Source organism: Acinonyx jubatus, chromosome X (assembly GCF_027475565.1).
Source record: "Acinonyx jubatus isolate Ajub_Pintada_27869175 chromosome X, VMU_Ajub_asm_v1.0, whole genome shotgun sequence".
Classification (NCBI taxonomy): domain Eukaryota; kingdom Metazoa; phylum Chordata; class Mammalia; order Carnivora; family Felidae; genus Acinonyx; species Acinonyx jubatus.
In genome coordinates, this window is record NC_069389.1 from 81,726,764 (window position 1) to 81,746,254 (window position 19,491).

Genomic DNA, 19,491 nt, shown 5'->3' on the forward strand with positions numbered 1-19,491 from the left:
GTGTACATCCTTAAAAGAGAAGGGCTCTTTTGAAAATAATCACAATAACATTGTCATACCTAAAAATATACATACAGTCTTTTTTTTAGGATGGTTTCTTAATTTTTTTTAAATTTTATTTTTTATGCTTTAAATTTACATCCAAATTAGCATATAGTGCAACAATGATTTCAGGAGTAGATTCCTTAGTGCCCCTTACCCATTTAGCCCATCCCTTCCACAACCCCTCCAGTAACCCTGTTTGTTCTCCATGTTTAAGAGTCTCTTATGTTTTGTCCCCCTCCTTGTTTTTATATTATTTTTGCTACCCTTCTCTTATGTTCATCTGTTCTGTGTCTTAAAGTCCTCATATGAGTGAAGTCATATGATTTTTGTCTTTCTCTGACTAATGTCACTTAAAATAATACCCTCCAGTTCCATCCATGTAGTTGCAAATGGCAAGATTTCATTCTTTTTGATTGCCAAGTAATACTCCATTGTATATATACACCACATCTTCTTTATCCATTCATCCATCGATGGACATTTGGGCTCTTTTCAGTACAGTCATCATAAATGTCATAAATGTATCCTATTAATATCTTAAAATTATGTGGATTTTGTAGTTCCTATTGTAATTTCTTTTGTGTTGTGTTTTTAAGGTGGAACTTAACTTCTTGTGGAACAAGCGTTGCCAGCTCAGAATGCAGTGAGGAGCTATTTTCATCAGTTTCTGTTGGAGATCAAGATGACTGCTTTTCCCTGTTAGATGATCAAGACTTCACTTCTTTTGATTTATTCCCCGAGGGAAGTGTCTGCAGTGATGTCTCTTCTTCTATTAGCACATACTGGGATTGGTCAGATAGCGAGTTTGAATGGCAGGTAGGTTTTGTTTGTCTTTGTATTACCATCATTATTCCATAAATAGAAGAATGAATTTCTATTTTGATATTTTCATCTCTACCTCAAAGTAAATTTTCTTCAGTGTTTATCCAGTCCTGGAAATTCTCTGACAACATTAAGAATTAGATGGAATATGTATCCTTTATTTTTGCTAATGTACCATTTAGGTATCTGATGCTGCAGATATCCTTATTTAGATTTTCGTGTAATTTAATACTTGTATAATGTTCCCATTATTATATATAATCAGTACTTTTCTATGCATGAATCCAAGCAAATGTATTCTTCCTGCTATAGTAAAAAGCCTTCGTGTCCTTATAGGCACAATATCTTTGCATCAGGGTTATGTTCTATATATCTGGGCTCTGAAACCATTATTATCATAAAAACAATTTTTGGCTCTGTTATCAGCAACACAATACAATTACTCATTTTGTATTCTCTTCATATGTAGAGATGTTTTTTGTCCTACAGTTTTTTTTTCTTATGGCATATATACCATGTAAAATGGCTTTGTACAAATTGCTTGGAAATTCTGCCGTATAATGAATGCAGTCTATCAGAAAATGTAAATCATGTTATTGCAACATCCATTGTCTGATTGTAAAAAACAGTAACATTTGAAGAAGCTTTCCTTGCATATAGCAAATGTTACGTTCAACAGATATTTGAATGCCTACTATGTTTGAAAGCCATCCAAAACTTTGAAGTTGTGTTCTAAAAGAGGAATCAAATATTATTTTATTTTAAACATTTTCTTATTAAAATATGAAAACAGGCTGGCATGAAGTTAAAAATAAGTCTCCAAGTCCCACTCTGCTGTGGATACCACTGTTAAGAGTTTGTGCAGATCCAATTATGTTTGTACAGTGTTAAAAACACACAAATGGGATCATATGTTGGCCACTGTTTGGCCCTTTGATTTTTTTCAACTAATATCTCATTCTTTTCGATACCTATATCATGATTTATTTAACCTGTTCCCTAATAATGGATATTTAGATTGGTTTCAGTTTTTTCTTGTTATAAAAATGCTACACTGAAAGTTAAATTTTTATTTCATTTTTTAAAGTTTATTTATTTTTGAGAGAGAGAACATAAGGACAAGTCGGGGAGGGGCAGAGAGAGAGATAGAGAGAGGGAGACAGAATCCCAAGCAGGCTCCATGCTGTCAGCGCAGAGCCCAACGTGGGGCCTGAACTCCCCAACCATGACCCAAGTGAAAGTCCCATGCTCAACTGACTGAACCACTCAGGTGCCCCTATGGGTTATCTTTTTACTTGATGCTGTCCTTTGACACACAAAATTTTTTTAATTTTAAAGAAGTTCAATTTATTTTTTCTTCAAATTCTGTGCTTATGATGTTATATTTAAAAAACCATTGTTTAATCTAAGGTCATGCAGATTTTCACCTGTTTCCTTCTTAGAGTTTCAGTTTTTACATTTAGGTCTTTGATGTAAGATAGGGATCCAAATTCATTCTTTTGCATGTAGATATTCAGTTGTCCCAACACCATTTGTTGAAAAGACTATATTCTTTTCTTATTGAATGGTCTTTGTACCCTTGTGGAAATGAATTGGTCATAGATGTGGGTTTAGTTCTGGACTGTCAGTTATATTCCATTAATATATATATGTCTATCCTTATGCCGGTGCCACAGTTTTAATTGCTCTAGCTTTGTAGTGAGGTTTGAAATCGGGAAGTATGAGTTCTCCTACTTTGTTCTTCTTTATTAAGCCTGTTTTGGCTATTGGGGATCCCTTCTGAAATTCCGTATGAATTCTAGGATTAAGTGATCCATTTCTACAAAAAGGGCAGTTGGAGTTTTGATAAGGATTGTATCGAATCTGTTGTAGTTTTTAGTGTCTAAGCCTTATACTTCTTTGGTTCAATTTATTCCTACATATTTTATTCCTTTGATACTGTTGTAAATAGAATTGTTCTTTTTAATTTCATTTTTGTGTTCATTGCTGGTGTATAGAAATAAAACTGTTTATATTGATTGTGTATCCTACCACTTTGCTGAACTAATTTTTTTAGCTTAAATGATTATTCTTCTCTGTGTGGATTCTTTAGAGTTTTTATGTTTAAGATCTTATTTATCATCTATAAATAGAGATAGTTTTTCTTCTTCATTTCCAATCTGGATAGCTTTTTTTTTCTCTTGCCTAATTGCTCTGGCTAGATCACCAGTGCAGTGTTGAATAGAAGTGGCAAGAATTGGCATCCTTGTCTTTTCTGATCTTAAGAGAGAAGCTTTCAGTCTTTCACCATGGAGCATAATGGTAGCTGTAGGTTTTTCATATATGCCCTTTATCATATTGAGGAATTTCTCTTCTATTCCTAGTTTGTTGAGTGTTTTTATCTGGAAGAGTATTTAGATTTTGTCAAAATGCTTTTACTGCATTTATTGAGATGACCATGCAATTTCTTCCCTTCATTCTATTAGTAGGATGTACTACATTGATTTTTGTATGTTGACCCACCTTTGCATTCCTGGAAAAAAATCCTAATTGGTCATGGTATATATTCCTTTTAATATGCTGCTGGATTTCATTTGTTAGTATTTTGTTTAGGATTTTTATGTCTGCATTCGTAAGGGGTATGGGTCTGTAGTTTTTTTGTGATACCTTCGTGTTGCTTTGGCCTCATGGAATGAGTTAGGAAGTATTCTCTTCTAGATAAAATATTGTAATAAATTTTTTTCATTTAGCACATAAACTTTTTCATGATCTTCATTATAACTCTTTTAATGACTTTATAATATTCCTGGTGCTAGATATGCCAGAGTTTGTGAAACCATTCCCCTATTTATATCCATTTCAGAATTTTTTCTGTTTTAGATAGCACAGCAGTGAGCATCTTTGTGTCGGTACCTTTTTATTTTATGCCTCAGTTTTAAGTGCACACTTTGTATTTAAAATCAAACTACTACTTGGCAATGAGAAAGAATAAAATCATGCCATTTGCAGAAACGTGGATGCAACTAGAGGGTATTATGCTAAGTGAAATAAGTCAGTCGGAGAAAGACAGATACATGTTTTCACTCATATACATGTTTTCACTCATATGTGGATCTTGAGAAACTTAACAGAAGACCATGGGGGAAGGGAAGGGGAAAAAATAGTTACAAACAGAGAGGGAGGGGGCAAACCACAAGAGACTCTTAAATACAGAGAACAAACAGGGCTGAGGGGGGGGTGGGGGAGAGGGGAAAGTGGGTGATGGGCATTGAGGAGGGCACTTGTTGGGATGAGCACTGGGTGTTATATGGAAGCCAATTTGACAATAAATTATATTTTTAAAAATTACATACATACATACATACATACATACATACATAGCAGACTACAAGGATTCTTTAAAATATAGTCAGATGGAGTCCTGATAATTCTGAGAATTATTTTTTCTCATTATTTTATTTGAATTAAAGTTCTTACTATCCAGGAGCTCCTGGGTGGCTTGGTTGATTAAGTGTCCCACTTCAGATAATATCATGATCTCACGGTTCGTGGGTTCGTGGGTTTGAGCCCCGCCTCGGGCTCTGTGCTGACAGCTCAGAACCTGGAGCCTGCTTCAGACTGTCTCTGGCTCTCTCTGCCCCTCCCCTGCTTGTACTCTGTCTCTCTGTGTCTAAAATAAATAAATATTAAAAAAATAAAGTTCTTACCATCCATAATGTTGCAACACAGTAGTCGTTTTTTAATTTTAATTGCTGACTTCTTCATTTCATGAGTAGAGTGGAAAACTATCCCTAGCCACTCACTGTTAATGTACATGACTGACTCTAACATTGGAGCAAAAATAAAGCTTGCCTTAGTAATGTGTTTTCTGAACTGGACTTCTGAAACTGGAGTGTGGGTACTCTGTCACCATGGGTATTTGTTTTTAAGTATTATTCTGAAAGGCTTAAAATGCTCTCTGTGGCTGCCTGCCAGGGCATACAATGCACCAAACTCATAAGACAGACTCAATAAATATCAGTTGAAATCTGTTAAAAAGAAAACTACAGGCCCAATATGGTGTCACTTAGGCCAAGTCTGGCAAACCAAGACTTAATACCTAACCTAACTGCAGTTTCAACGTCCTGGGAATGTAACCTTTAAGTAGTCAATATGGGATGTCTTGGTCAATACTAGGAAATTTACCGATAGAATTCTTTTGCTCTCCTTAGGAGGACAGCAACCTTGCCAAACAATGCATTCCTTGTTAATAAATTCCTTTTTTTAAGGCCCTCTCTCTGCAGTTAAAAAACTTTTTATTTGTTTGTTTAGTTTTGTGAATAATCTCTTTATTTGCTATATGAGATACTGCCTGATTCATGAATGGGTTAATAAAGCCAATTTAATCTTCAGTTTAAAAAAAAAGTGCTCTTTGTGGGACCACATAATGATTAGCAGTACATTATCCAAGAAGATGATTGCAATAATTTATCCAAGAAGACGATTACAAATTATATGTTAGGATTAATATAGACTAGAAATTGTTGATTGTAATTTAAAAATTCATATTACCCTTGTTGTGATTAAAAACCATATCTGTTTAAATCTTTCTTTTTAACAGATGTTTCAATTACTACCAAAATAAATATAAAGGATTCATAGATTCTTTGGGACGAGAAATACTAACTACTTGATAAGGCAGTATTTTAAGCTTAGAATCAAGTAGAATCAAAGCATTTTGCTTTGCTGACAGTTTTCTTTGCTTGCAGTCCTTTTGTTATTAAAGATATATTTGACTAGTCTTAGAGCTTGAAAAATTATTTTACTGTTGAGCAGGGAACCATAGAAAATTTAGAGTGAGTAATTCAGCTGTCACACTTGAAACCTAAAGGTACAATTTGAAATTACACATCGACTGTTACAGAAATGAGCTTACTCATAAAATTTTGCTGCATACTGCAGAAAATTTGGCAGAGGTTTGATTTAATTCTGTCTCCTTGCCACAATTACTGATTATAATATAAATATATTAAATGCTGTTGTCCATGAAAAATATGGAATAAGAATTATTAAACATTTTTAGCTTGAAATATATTATCAGTTATAAAATGGAAAAAGAATGGTCTGATAAATATACAGGAGCCCACACAGTTAATTCTGATGTACATCTGCAGCTCTAATCCCGTATCTCCAGTTGACTACTTGACATTTCCACTTGGATGACCTTATTATTTAATGTACCTGTTATTTGATGCTGATTCCTTGGTCAGTAATGTAACTTCCAATTACAGTGTTTCCATGGGAAAAAAATAGACTCCACTCTGTGACATGTCTTATGGTGTAGTGAATAAAAACAATTATCATTTCAAAGGACATTTGTACTTGCTTCTTTCATTATCAGTACAAACTCTCCATATCCGAAATTGCATTCTTCTCTCATTCCAAACTCCCTGCAAGGCAGGACGGTTGGGCATAGTTGAAAGCACTGGACTTTTGTCCTACTTTGGATACTGCCACTAGCCGTATGACCCTCCCTAGACATCATTTTTCCTTATTTGTAAAATGACGGTGTTGTAGTGGAAGATCTGTAACATTGCTTCAGGTCTCTTGCTATAGAAGTTGGAAGTCATCAAGTGCATACCCTGGATGGGTTGGTTGTATGACTGAAATGTGGCCAGTTTTCTTCTGGTTTCAACAAATGGTCATCTCTTATCCATTCAGTTATCAAAGAGCCTTGTAGGGGCACCTGGCTGGCTCAGTCGTTAGAGCATGCGACTCTTGATCTCAGGGTTGTAAGTTGGAGCCCCACATTGGGTGTAGAGATTACTTAAAAATAAAATCTTAAAAAAAAACAGTCCTGTAAATTGTTTTGTATTTTCCCTATTTATTCCCATTTTCTTTGCATTTTTGTTAATCTTAGTCCAAGTGTAGATCAAATAAGAACTTCCTGTGTAATTCCATTCTTTCATCATTCTAATTTATCCCCATACTGCTTTTTAGCTCATCTTCCCTCAAGACCAGTTACATCAAGTTACTTCTATGTAGAAAATGTTACTGGCCTACTTCTCTGTATCATATAACAGCTTGTTCATCCATTGAGCTTTCAAATCCCTAGCACTGATTTTCTGTTTTAATTATATTGGTCTCATTAATCTCATCCTTTTTTTTTTTTAATTTGTGTATTTACCAGGTTATTCTCCTTACCTGAATGCCTTCTCCTTTTCCCCATTCTGCCATTCTGAGACTACCTTGTGAAACTTCACCCACTTTAGCAACAGGTGTCATTCTGTGATGGCTTCTTGTCCTTTTCTAAGGGTACAAAACCATGGCAAGAAATGGAAAAAGGAAAACACATCTGTGTATGGAGTATTGCCGTGTGCCAGGCTTATTACCTCATTTGAATTTCTTAGCAGTCTTTTGAGATGGGTGGCCTTAATCATAACTCTGGGGCTCTAAGAAGCGAACTAACCTCTACAAGATCACATGGCTAGTGAGCAGTTATAGCCGGGATTTGAACTCTGGCATCTGTTTACTTCTCCCTGACAAAAAAAAAAAAAAATGCCAAAGAACCATTAGTTGTCTTTTTTTTACAGCCCCCCCCCCGCAAACAAACACATAAACAGTACTAAAGGCACAAATTTAAGTGTTTAACATAGTCTGCTACCTAGCAGAAGTTCGCTAAAGATTTAGATGAAAATTCTTCTTAAATTTTGAGGGTATACATATTTTGTTAGTTCCTTTACATAGTTTATCAAAGGAGCTTGAAGTAAGGGAAGGCTTTCATATGATAAGGACTGTCTCTTTTTGTTTTAGAAACCCCAGGGAGATCTTTAATGTAGTAGTATTGTGATTTGAACTCTTTCAAAGGGAAAATAGCAAGATATTTTCTTTTTTAAATGTTTGCTTATTTAGGGAAAGACAGCATTTACCAGTGGGGAAGGGACAGAGAGAGAGAGAGAGAGAGAGAGAGAGAGAGAGAGAGAGAATATCCCTTTGTGCTGTCAGCACAGAGCCTGACGCGGGACTCAATCTCAATTAACTGTGGGATCGTGACCTGAGCCAAAATCAAGAGTTGGACACTTAACTGATTGGACCACCCAGAAGCCCCAAAACATTTTCTTTTTTGACATTAAAGGCTGAAAGATGGCCTTCATGTGTGCATTCAGCAGTTATTCTTTCATGACATTGACTAGATAACATCAGGGCTAAAGGTGAATGAACAAGTCAAGCAGTGTTAATTAATGAGGGCTTTTAATGTTTATTTTTCAGAGAAAGAGAGCATGCGTGCCTGAGGGTGGGAGGGGCAGAGAGAGAGGGAGACAGAGGATCCGAAGCAGGCTCTGCGGTGTCAGTGCAGAGCCTGATATGGGGCTTGAACTCACAAACTGAGATCATGACCTGAACCGAAGTTGAATGTTCAACTGACTAAGCCACCCAAGCATCCCAATTAATGAGTTTTTAATGGAAGTCATACAAATTATTGGTAGTCATTTATGCACTTGGATTCATCAGCGACTGTTAAAATGAAAATGTGTTTTTTTGACAGTAGTAGCTTAGATAATTTCATTCTAAGCTTTATGGTCACTTTGCGTACTGATCTCAACCCCATATTTGTGTCTTCATTAGGTTATTCTATGCATCTCACTCCCCATGCCTGCCCTCTTGTAGCTCTCCTAAGCTTTAATCTTGTAGCTTTAACTCACTGCTAGATATTTCCACTGATGATCTGTCATTTCATACCTAGCATTTGTCATTTGATATTTTGTATAATTGTATGTTTGTGTTATTATATTCTCTTCCCCAGTGGAGAATAAAGTTTTAGTGTAAGGACCATGACAAAAAAATTCTTTGAGTCCTCTGTACTTAACAGAGTGCTATGGGTGAGTAGGAGGCCAAATGTGTGTGATTGCAGTAATCTTCATGGCTAAACTAGCTTTTCCCTTTTGGTAACTTCAAAAGCCTAGTTATCATCCAGAGTCCATATATCATTGCAAAGGACAACAACAACCAAAAGGTGTTATTTTGTACCTTGTAAAAATGAAAGCATTGTCTTTGAAAGCTACGTAGTCCTTGTAGAAGAAATTATCTTTTTGATGAATGACTTAAACTTACTTATTTTAGAGAGAGAGAGCAAGAGAGAGAGAGAGCACATAAGTGTGAGCTTGGGAGAAGAGCAGAGGGAGAGAGAGAAAGAATTTTAAGCAGGCTCCATGCTCAGCATGTGATCCCACAATCCTGAGATCATGACCTGAGCCAAAATCAGAGACAGATGCTCAACCTACTAAGCCACCCATACATCCCTTCATTTATTTATTTTTAGAAGTTTATTTATTTAAGTAATCTTTACACGCAACATGGGGCTCAAACTTGTGACCCCAAGATCAAGAGTCACATGCTCCTCTGACTGAGCCAGCCAGGTGCCCCTAAACACATTTATTTAAAATTAAATCCATTTTGACTTTTAAAGGTGATAGATCTATTACCTTGATTGTGGTGATGGTTTCATGGGTATATGCATATGTCCAAAGTCCTCAAATTGTCTATATTAGTTATGTACAGTTCTTTGTATCACTTACAATTCAATAAAGGTGGTAAAAAATTAAATCCATTCTAACTGGCTTTTAACAGGCAGTATAAAATTATAGCACATAATTCTGGTGTTCATCTCACTTCAAAGTAATTTTCTGTGTATTAGGCTTGCTTGCTTTTCTCCTTTGTCTACACATTGTCTCAACATTTTTTCTGATTTTTATAATACTTCTGATCTTTAAAATGTTTTGTTACATATTAACAGCATATTTTAAATACTTTTAATTGCCTTGAGATTATTAATACTAACTTGAGCACAAGGACCATGGCTTATCTGTCTTCATATTGGCAGTATGTCTAGCATAGTGTTGGGCAAAGAGCCAGGTAGTAGCAGATCACTCAAGTCTCCTGAGATGGAGACCAGTGTTACTTATTCATCATGCTGTGTGTGCCCTAGCCTACATTCACATTGTGAACTAAAAACCCTAATGATGCTTGACTCTTAAATTAGCAATTATTAACAAGTCTTTATTATGATTTTAAACTTTTGGAAAATATCTTTCATTGAATAAGTTACTATCTACAAAGAATATGTTGATATTGCTGCTTTGTGTAATATTGGAGGGATCAGAAATAATGTCTTCTCATTCTGTATTTGTCATTAAAAAATAATTTTTAATCAGTATGAAGTGCGTTGTAATATTTAAAATGTATTTTTGAAAAATTTTGCTTTTCCTACCCCCTTCTTATTTTTATAGTTACCGGGCAGTGACATTGCCAGTGGGAGTGATGTACTTTCTGATGTCATACCCAGTATTCCGAGTTCACCTTGCCTGCTTCCTAAAAAGAAAAACAAGCACCAGAATTTAGACGAACTTCCTTGGAGTGCAATGACAAATGATGAGCAGGTAGGGATCTTGCCATTTCTTTATATAAAGTAGGCTTCACACCCAGCACAGAGCCCAGTGTGGGGCTTGAACTCAACGACCCCAGGATCAAGACTTGAGCTGAGATCAAGAGTCAGATGCTTAGCTGACTGCACCACCCAGGCATCCCAGGATCTTAACATTCTTAATTGAAAGCATATATATAGAGAATATGTGAAATTCAATGTATTGCCTATTTAAAGTTACTGGGTAAATGTGGATTGCTTAGTAAAATCTGAATTTGAGTTTTAACTGTTTTCAGGGAACAAATATAATATTTAAGTGCTTTTGATATTTGAAACACATTATAAATGACACACTAAAATATCAGGTTTTGGCATTGATCTTGTTTATTATAATTTTTTATCACATAGGTGGAATATATTGAGTATTTGAGTCGTAAAGTCAGTACGGAGATGGGTCTTCGGGAGCAACTTGATATTATTAAAATAATTGATCCTTCTGCTCAAATCTCCCCTACAGACAGTGAATTTATTATTGAACTTAACTGTCTCACAGATGAAAAACTGAAGCAGGTATGTAAAGAAAATACAGATTACACAAGTATTAAGAAAACTGTTATTTTATAACATGTAGACTGGAATAATCATGTTAAAATACACAAATAATTAAGGTCCAGATCACTGCTGTGAAATGTAATATTAGAAAAAATGATGGCAGTATTTGAGAGCACATGGTTGTAAGGTTTTAGGTACATCTCACCTGGCAGTACCTTTCTGGGTTCATGTGGATCTAGAAACTGCTGTTTAGTTGTGTAGGCTTTGAAACTTGATTTCACCACTTAAGGGGTGGTTATGCTATTTGCTTCTTCTAATTCACCTTAAAAAAGAACGATTGACAGAATCAGAATACTGATTATTGAGGGCTGTCTATACTTCAGTGAACATCTGAGTTGAGGGATTTGAGTAGTCCTGTGAAGTAATTGATCCTGGCTAGGGTAAAACGTAAATTTCCTTCTGCTATTCTGAAATATGCATTTCTGGCATCTTCTAAATATAGTCTTTACTGCTCTATTTTTCTCTGGTACATAGCTGAATGAATACTTATGTTCTACTTTCATTTTTTAAAGAATTTTTTTTGCATTTATCATTACTTACAAAAATTTTTTATTTCATTTCTCTCAACAGACATATTATTATTTTCTATATTCCAGCTCATTTTTCATTAGTGTTGAAATTGATGCCTTGCATTTGAAGACAGGTACCATGGGCCCCTAGCCAAGATTTAGGAAACACCCTAATCTTCAATATATTCAGCAACTTAAATCATATTAAGTGGAGATCTTTAAAACATGCCTAATCTGATCTATTTTATTGTTAATTTCTCTGAATGTTATTTTCTTATAATCCTAAATTCTGGAGGCCAGTAGCCTTCCATTGACTGATTATATTATATGTTTTTAAAATACAACTCCATGATCAATATTCTAGAATTTTGACATTGTCAATTTTTCTGGTACTTGTTTCTACATTGAGAAATTTCTTTTGTCCTTATAGTCTACTTATGTACATCTGTAGCACTTTTTTATTTGATTTATTTATCTAACAATATTAAGTGTCTATCATGTATTAAGCTGTAGGATAAAAAACACTTTAACAAATGATCGTTGTCTTTATAGAGCCTACAACTCAAGAAAGAGTCAAACAAATCAACCTGGATTACAATCCAAGTTCATAAATCATTATTCAATAAATGTTAATTTTATTTCTTCATAATTACTATCTTTCACTTTCTATTTGTTAAGCATCTAGTTCCAAGTTTTTTTTTTTTTTTGGTATACTCATCAAAAGCAAGAAATGAACATAGTTACAGTATTATTAAATAATCTACAGACTGTATTCAGTTTACACCAGTTTTTCTACTAATATCTTGTTTTATCCCAGGATCCAATCCAATCTTTTTTTATAAAGTTTTTATTTAAATTCTAGCTAACATATTAACTTCAGGTGAAATACTAATTTCAGGTGTACAATTTAGTAATTCAACACTTACATACAACACCCAGTGCTCATCATAACAAGTGCACTCCTTAATCCCCATCACCTGTTTAACCCATCCCCCCACCCCACTCCCCTCTGGTAGCCATCTGGTTGTTCTCTATGGTTAAGAGTCTATTTCTTGGTTTGCCTCTTTTTTCCCTTAGCCCATTTTTGTTTTTTAAGTTCCACATATGAGTAAAATCATATGGTATTTGTCTTTCTCTGACTGACTTGTTTTGCTTAGCATAATACTCTCTAGCTCCATCCATGTTGCACATAGCAAGATTTCATTCTTTTTTATGGCCCAGTAATATTCCTCTGTGTGTGTGTGTGTGTGTGTGTGTGTGTGTGTGTGTGTGTGTACACATACCATATCATCTTTATCCATTCATCAGTCAGTGGACATTAGGGCTGTTTCCATAATTTGGCTGTTGTAGACAATGCTGCAGTAAACATTGGGGTGCATTGTATCCCTTTGAATTAGTAGTTTTGTATTCTTTGGGTAAGTACGTAGTACTGCAATTGCTGGATCATAGGACAGTTCTATTTTTAATTTTGGGGGGACCCTCCATACTGTTTTCCATAGTGGCTGCACCAGTTTGCAATCCCATAAAGAGTACAGGAGGGTTTACGTTTCTCCACATCCTCACCAACACTTGTTGTTTCTTATGTTGTTGATTTTAGCTGTTTTGACAGGGGTGAGGTGACATCTCCTTGTAGTTTTGACTTGCATTTCCTTGATGAGGAGTACATCTGTAGCACTTTGGATAATCTTTTACTTTATGTACAATATTCTTCTTTTCTCCAGTATTTTGAGGGAGAATGTCAAGGAACACTAACCAGATTTTGTCTGTGTGTTCCAAGGTCAGAAACTATATCAAGGAGCATAGCCCTCGCCAACGGCCTGCAAGAGAGGCCTGGAAGAGAAGCAACTTTAGTTGTGCGAGCACCAGTGGAGTGAGCGGTGCCAGCGCCAGCGCCAGCAGCAGCAGTGCCAGCATGGTCAGTTCTGCAAGCAGCAGTGGGTCCAGTGTTGGAAACTCTGCTTCAAACTCCAGTGCCAACATGAGTCGAGCACACAGTGACAGCAACTTGTCTGCAAGTGCCGCAGAGCGGATTCGGGATTCAAAAGTAAAATGTCTAATCAATACAAAACTTTACCTTTCAATATTAATATTAGTACTCCTTCATATAAATTTCTTGAAGAGTTAAAATTATCTTGCTCTCTGGATGCCGGTGGACTTTGGCTTTAATTGAACAAGCAGGCTACTCTGCTGTTGAGTAAAGCCCTTTAGGCTGAGTACTTTGAAATACCGTTTTGACCCACAACCATATCACATTCAATTTTATCTGATTTTTGTGTCTGTTTTTAAGTAAGATAAATTGGTGGAAATAGTGAGTGAGTCTCAAGATTGCAACACTGACTGCAAGTCACTACTGAGCAGATCTCACTATGTTGCTGATGTTGCTGTCTATTAGCTCCTAAGAATGTTCTGCATGTCTTTTGTGTGTGTGTGAAATGTTCTGTTAACCTTGAGTGTTTGTTCTTAGATCTTTTAAAAATGTAATAACACCTTCTCTAACTTCTGCCTATTCACAGTTGAGAAATTCTTGGTAATATTATTGGGCATGTAAAAAATAGGGAAGTATTAGTGCATATAGAATGGTTTTGTGATACTGAGGGGAGTTCAGTTCCTTGCAGTGGGTACAGTTTGGAGCCAACTTAACAATAATAAGAGTATCTCTGTAACTCTTTGGGAACCCAGTGGTGACTAGAAGATACACAGTGATTCCTTCCCTGGCTTTTACCAAAGTAGCAGAAACATAGCCAGCTTTGTTGGTTGCCAGGGGATTCCTCTGGATATGTGGTCATTCCTTTTTTGCATCACTTCACCAGTGACAAGGAATAGAGTACCCACTGGGTTTCTAATGGGTTTTTAAGATGGTATTTGCCTAAAATGGAAAAGACAGGATTCTTTCCCAGCTGTTGTAAAATTGCTAGTGCTTTCAGATGAAAGACACCTTAAAAGCATAAGCATTAGAGATTTTGGCATTGTTCTCTACATTTATATTTAGTATTGTTCACTGTGTATTCACTCCGCAGTGACACCAATGTACCTTAATTTGGTAAAAAAAAAAAAAGGCTTTGAAATGATTGATTATCTGTAACTAGATAAAATGATCAGATGTCCACCCTTCCTAAGATTCACTGGTCAAATACCATAAAAATAGAATCTTGAAGAATCATTTTCAAGTCTAAGCCAGTGGCTCACTTACTGGAACCAGAATCATACTGCAGAGGAATTTGAACATCTCTTAGAATTCTGAAAATACAGAATTTGATCCATAAAATACTCTGGGGTGGATATGGCAAAACTGAACCTTACTGATTGAGAAATTTTTATTTTGGCAGAAGCGATCCAAGCAGCGGAAGTTACAGCAGAAGGCCTTACGCAAGAGGCAGCTGAAAGAGCAGAGGCAGGCTCGGAAGGAGAGGCTCAGTGGGCTCTTCCTCAATGAAGAAGTGCTGTCCTTGAAAGTGACTGAGGAAGACCATGAAGCAGATGTAGATGTTTTGATGTAATAAGGGTGAATTTGTCAGCATTCTTTCTAAGCATTAAAGTATTCTCCTTTTATTTGTTTACATGCATCTTTACCAAACTTTTGGTTAGGGCTGTGCTGATATACCATTAATAATTTAGGCCAGTGGTTCTCAGCAGGTGGTCCCTAGACCAGCAGCCTCAGCATCACCTGAGAAGTTGTTAGAAAGGCATACTACCAGGCTCCATCCCAGATGCAGTGAATCATAAACTCTGGGTGAGGGGCCCAGCATTGTGTTTTAACAAGCACCAGGTTCTTCTGCTGCACGCTCTACTTTTAAGAATCACTAATTTAGTAAATGTTTTCACTATTTAGACTTTAGGGTGGCTAAGTAGGCTTTTTCAAGAACTAGTACTTTTACAGTTTAGAAGATTTCAAGGTACTGCTGACAAGTAGCTTATTATGTCAGTATAGGTACATATGTCCGGATCATAATTCAGTTTTCCTTCCTAATGTTACAATTTTTTAGTTTGCTTTTTATAAGGGCCATAGGATAAGTCTCAATTCCTAGTGGAAATCTTGTTTTGAGGTTGTGGGTGTGGGGTGTAGATTGCTGTTTACAATAGTGCCTTCATTAGGTTTAGTTTTATTTTCATTTATTATTAACTCAAAGGTGTAAAAATAGGCCCTAATGTCTTTCCTGTTAGGTTTGTTTCTGTTTTTCACTTTATGTAAATTCAGAATCCTTTCTGTAAGTGATGACTACTGAGGAAATAATGTTAGTAGTAGCTGAACTTCAGACTTGATGCTATATCGATTAATATTCAAATAGAGAAAGCAATTAAGCAAAACAGCCAATTCTGCTTTTCCATGGCTTTCTGAAATTTTAGTGTGTGAAACTGTCTCTCTTAAGTTCTTTTTGAAAGTCACTTTTTTTTTCCAGCACTGCTCTAATTTTTAAATATTTGGTATAACAGCTTCTGGCATGTGAACAAGCTGATGTTCAAAGTTAACTAAAGAAAACCCTTACAGTTCTAAACTTCTCTATAAATCGCTAGAAATACACGGAGCAGTGAGATATAGAAAAAAAACCTTCGCTTGTTGGCTATTGATAGAAGTCTAATTTTAGATGTGAAATCATGGGTTTTCTTTAAATGTTTTCATGGAGAGTTTGTTATCATGAACATTAGAAGTAGTATTTCTTTTCTTCTACCACATGTCTAAACATTCACATGGGTTAAAGAAGATGGAAACTGATACTACTGACAAGCTGCTTTCTGACTTTCATAATTTTTATTATGGATAACTTTTGGGAGGTAATCATGATTCTGTAGGAGGAACTGTAATCAATATTTTTTTAACTCTAGAGTCAGAGGTTATGTCATAGGATCTTTACTTTTTTAAAGTATCATATCAAGTGGCTCATTAAGAAAAAGATTAATGACTTAAATTTTTAATTCTCAGTTGATATAAAGGCTTTTAACCTTTGCTTACAATCATGTGTTTTGAAATTTTGATTTTACTCTAGTTCCTTGAAGGTTAAAGAATTGAAACTGAGGATAAAAATTGATGTGTTGCAGCTTTGCTGAGGTCTGTGGTATGGTTTTAAGATTTTGAAGACTACTAAGTTCATACTTTAAATTTTACTAAAATATAAAAGTATATGTATATGGTTTTCAGTTGGAGTACTCCCTTTGACTTTCCTCTTACCCTTTCTTTGATGCTCCTAACTTGTTTAGAGGGCCCAAAAAGAGCTTAGGGATAGACCCCAGAATACTTTGAGGAAGGTGGAAAGGGTCAACCTCATTGTGTCTTCCTTCCAAGTCTAGGAAGAGCAAATGGAGAGAAGAGCAAATGCAGCTGAATTCTCTGCCTGCTCTTAGCAAAAGCAAAATTCCAGAGAATGACTTGTCTGTTCTCTACCTATTCTTCCCAGGAAAGTAGGCCACTTCTGGAGACCATAGAGCAACATTTATCTGTTAAATACTTGGAAACAATTGACAATGACCAGTAAAAGAAAATCCTAACAGGGTCATGATATAATACGACCATTTTTTTCACTCTCCCAACAATCACATAGTCTTATTACCTTAGATTTAACTTAAGTCACTATTAAACAAGTTTACCAAAGCACCACAAAGCCAGTTTTAAAAGTTTATAAGATTTGAATGTTTATAGTAAAGTATGCCATGAGATTTTGCGTAAATTTGGATGTCACGTCTTTACTATAAACTAGAGATTGCCTATAAAGTTGGTTTGAAGGAGACTGAAAATAATTCTTCTGATTAAAGGGAAAAAAAAATAAAACAACTTGGCTTGCTTGTGTTATGGAAGAGGGAGATTACAAAATCTCTCTCCATCTCCTCCCCCCCCCCAGAAAAACAGCATAAAAAGATAAAAAAGTTCTTGTTTTTGTTAATGCGCTGTACTGTACTTTTTTTCTGTTTTAATGTCTCATGTAGATAATTCAAGTTTGAATTATTTCTTTTCTGGAATAAGTCATAATTTATTCAGTCTGACATATCTCTGAGTTTAAGACAAATCCAACTCAGTATTTTTCCTGTTTATAAATCCAAACTAACAAATTAATAAAAATGTGAGACTTATTTGCTCTAGTGTCAGTGTTATCTGTAGAGAATTGACACTGGAGTAAATAAGTGTCTCCCCTTTAAACATAACCTTTGTTAACTTAGGGCATGATAAAGTACCCTCAAGTTTTTCAAAAACATTTTATTAGAGACCTTGTATGTATGTTAATTGTACCTCAATAAAACTGGAAGAAAAAAAAGAGTTTTTGTAGAAGTCTATGAGACCCCAGCACAGCTTTTCACAGTATGGACCTTGAATTAAACAAAATGGCATATCTTTTTCTATAGTTTTGCAACTGAATCAAAGTAAGGCAATGTAGTATAATGTTTAGTGGAATTTAAAGGGCTAATTCATTCTGCCCTAACAAGAACTTACAATAAAATAGCACTTTTTTTTCATGAGACTTGTCTCACTTTTTTGTTAGGCTGTGGCAGTTTTGTCCATTTCCTCAGCCCTTCGGGTTGACCAGATATTGCTGAATTAATCCCAGAAACTGACTTGTAATTTAATGACTCTACAGATTGAACAGACATCTCATTTATTTAGCTCCTTAAAAGTGCTAATTGCCACTTAAAGGAGAAATTCCAAGAAACTTCTGTATAAAGGTATCCAGATTCTGGTGAGCTTTAAAATTGTGAAATTAATGAAATGTCTTCATATTTAAGCCAAAAATGTTAGTATATGACAAATATAGAAGTCTTGTTTCCAGATTCTTTAGCAGAGATTTTTGTTCATGGCTTACTTTATAGCCTCATGTGCCTTAAAGGTTAACTCTGTACTTTTTCTCAATATCAGGCTTTTTCAATCTCAAAAGTAATCTAAAAATTATAATTTGTTTTATAAAATGTCCATACTATTGGATATCAGTAAGCAACAACATTAAATTGAATCTGATTAATCAATGGTAATAGAGTGTGTAATAAAACAAGAACCTTTCAGGTCTTAAATTTCATTTATATAACATTATTTTTGGTCCAACTAGGTCATTGAAGGACACTGAAAGTTATCTGAAGTATAGCTTAATGTATTCTCTCATTTTTTCCCATGAAAAAGGTCATAAGCCAGAATGCTTTTTTAAAACCAGATAATTCTTAGTATCTGGGAAGATCATTTTAAAGGCAAAAGTAGTTCAAGAACATTATAGAACAACTTGATTCTCTCATTATAACTTTAGGCATTCTTTGCATTCATTTCTGTAATAGCTGGAACACTCCCCTCCCCTTTAACAAATTACTTTTTAGCTCAAGAAAATGTTTACTTAGAATGGGAGGAGTTACTTAAAGTCAGTATATAGTTTGAGACAGTTGATAGGAAAATTCCCAGTTGCATTCAAATATAGTATTGATATTGAGCACACTGACATTGGACATGTCTAAACTTAGAGATAAATCTAATCCTTAAAAGGACTATTAGTTAGAAAATAAGTATCTGTATACACATGTACTGTGGTAACTTTGGATTCGTTTTAAGTCTGACAAAGTAAGATAAATTCTATCTTTACAAAGAAATTATGCTAAGTGAGAGAGAAATATTTAGACCTAGACATTTCTGTCAGCATAGTATCTAGAACATAGCTCCTTAGAATTTTAGCTTAATTCTCATTTCTTTGGAAAATAATTTACTTTTTCCAAAGGCTTAGAAGGAACTCTAAAAATTTCTCTAATTAACTGGCAATTAATAGAGTACAGAAGTTGCATGCTATAGCTGCAGATCTCAGTTGACTCACTAAAATTTTATTTTCACATTTTCTCTAATATTAAAATTATTTTGAGCCCCTCTCACAGTTTATATTTTCAATTCAGGTTATTAATATTTTAACCTAGATCACATGATGCTAAGTTAATTTTTAATTTGACATTCATACTGAACTCTGAAAAACTGGTTTGTTCTTGTCTTATTTCAGAATACAGTATTTTTCCTTTATCGTCAAGTTTGTTACATCTTTGTGGTCAATTGAACCTGTGGAAATCTGTGTTCTTTTTTTTGTGGTGAGGGATATGGGTAGAAAAGAGAATTGCTCTAATCATACGTACGCATTTTAAAGGTAGTTGTGGAATTAATATGTATAAATGACATGTTAA

The 19,491-nt window shown here is 35.0% G+C and overlaps 1 protein-coding gene across 2 annotated transcripts in view; it reads left to right on the top strand.

Moving 5' to 3' along the window:
- FAM199X (family with sequence similarity 199, X-linked) overlaps positions 1-17,193 on the top strand; it is a 31,020-nt gene extending 13,827 nt beyond the window's left edge. The window contains exons 2-6 of one of the 2 annotated variants that reach the window (XM_027053360.2): positions 642-861; positions 10,113-10,262; positions 10,655-10,816; positions 13,145-13,282; positions 14,694-17,193. In XM_027053360.2, coding sequence (XP_026909161.1) covers positions 642-861; positions 10,113-10,262; positions 10,655-10,816; positions 13,145-13,282; positions 14,694-14,864 — 841 coding nt within the window. In that variant the 3' untranslated portion in view covers positions 14,865-17,193. Of the gene's footprint in view, positions 1-641; positions 862-10,112; positions 10,263-10,654; positions 10,817-13,144; positions 13,412-14,693 lie in introns of both variants that reach the window. The other variant, XM_027053359.2, reaches the window with a different exon arrangement.
- Positions 17,194-19,491: the final 2,298 nt, after the last annotated feature.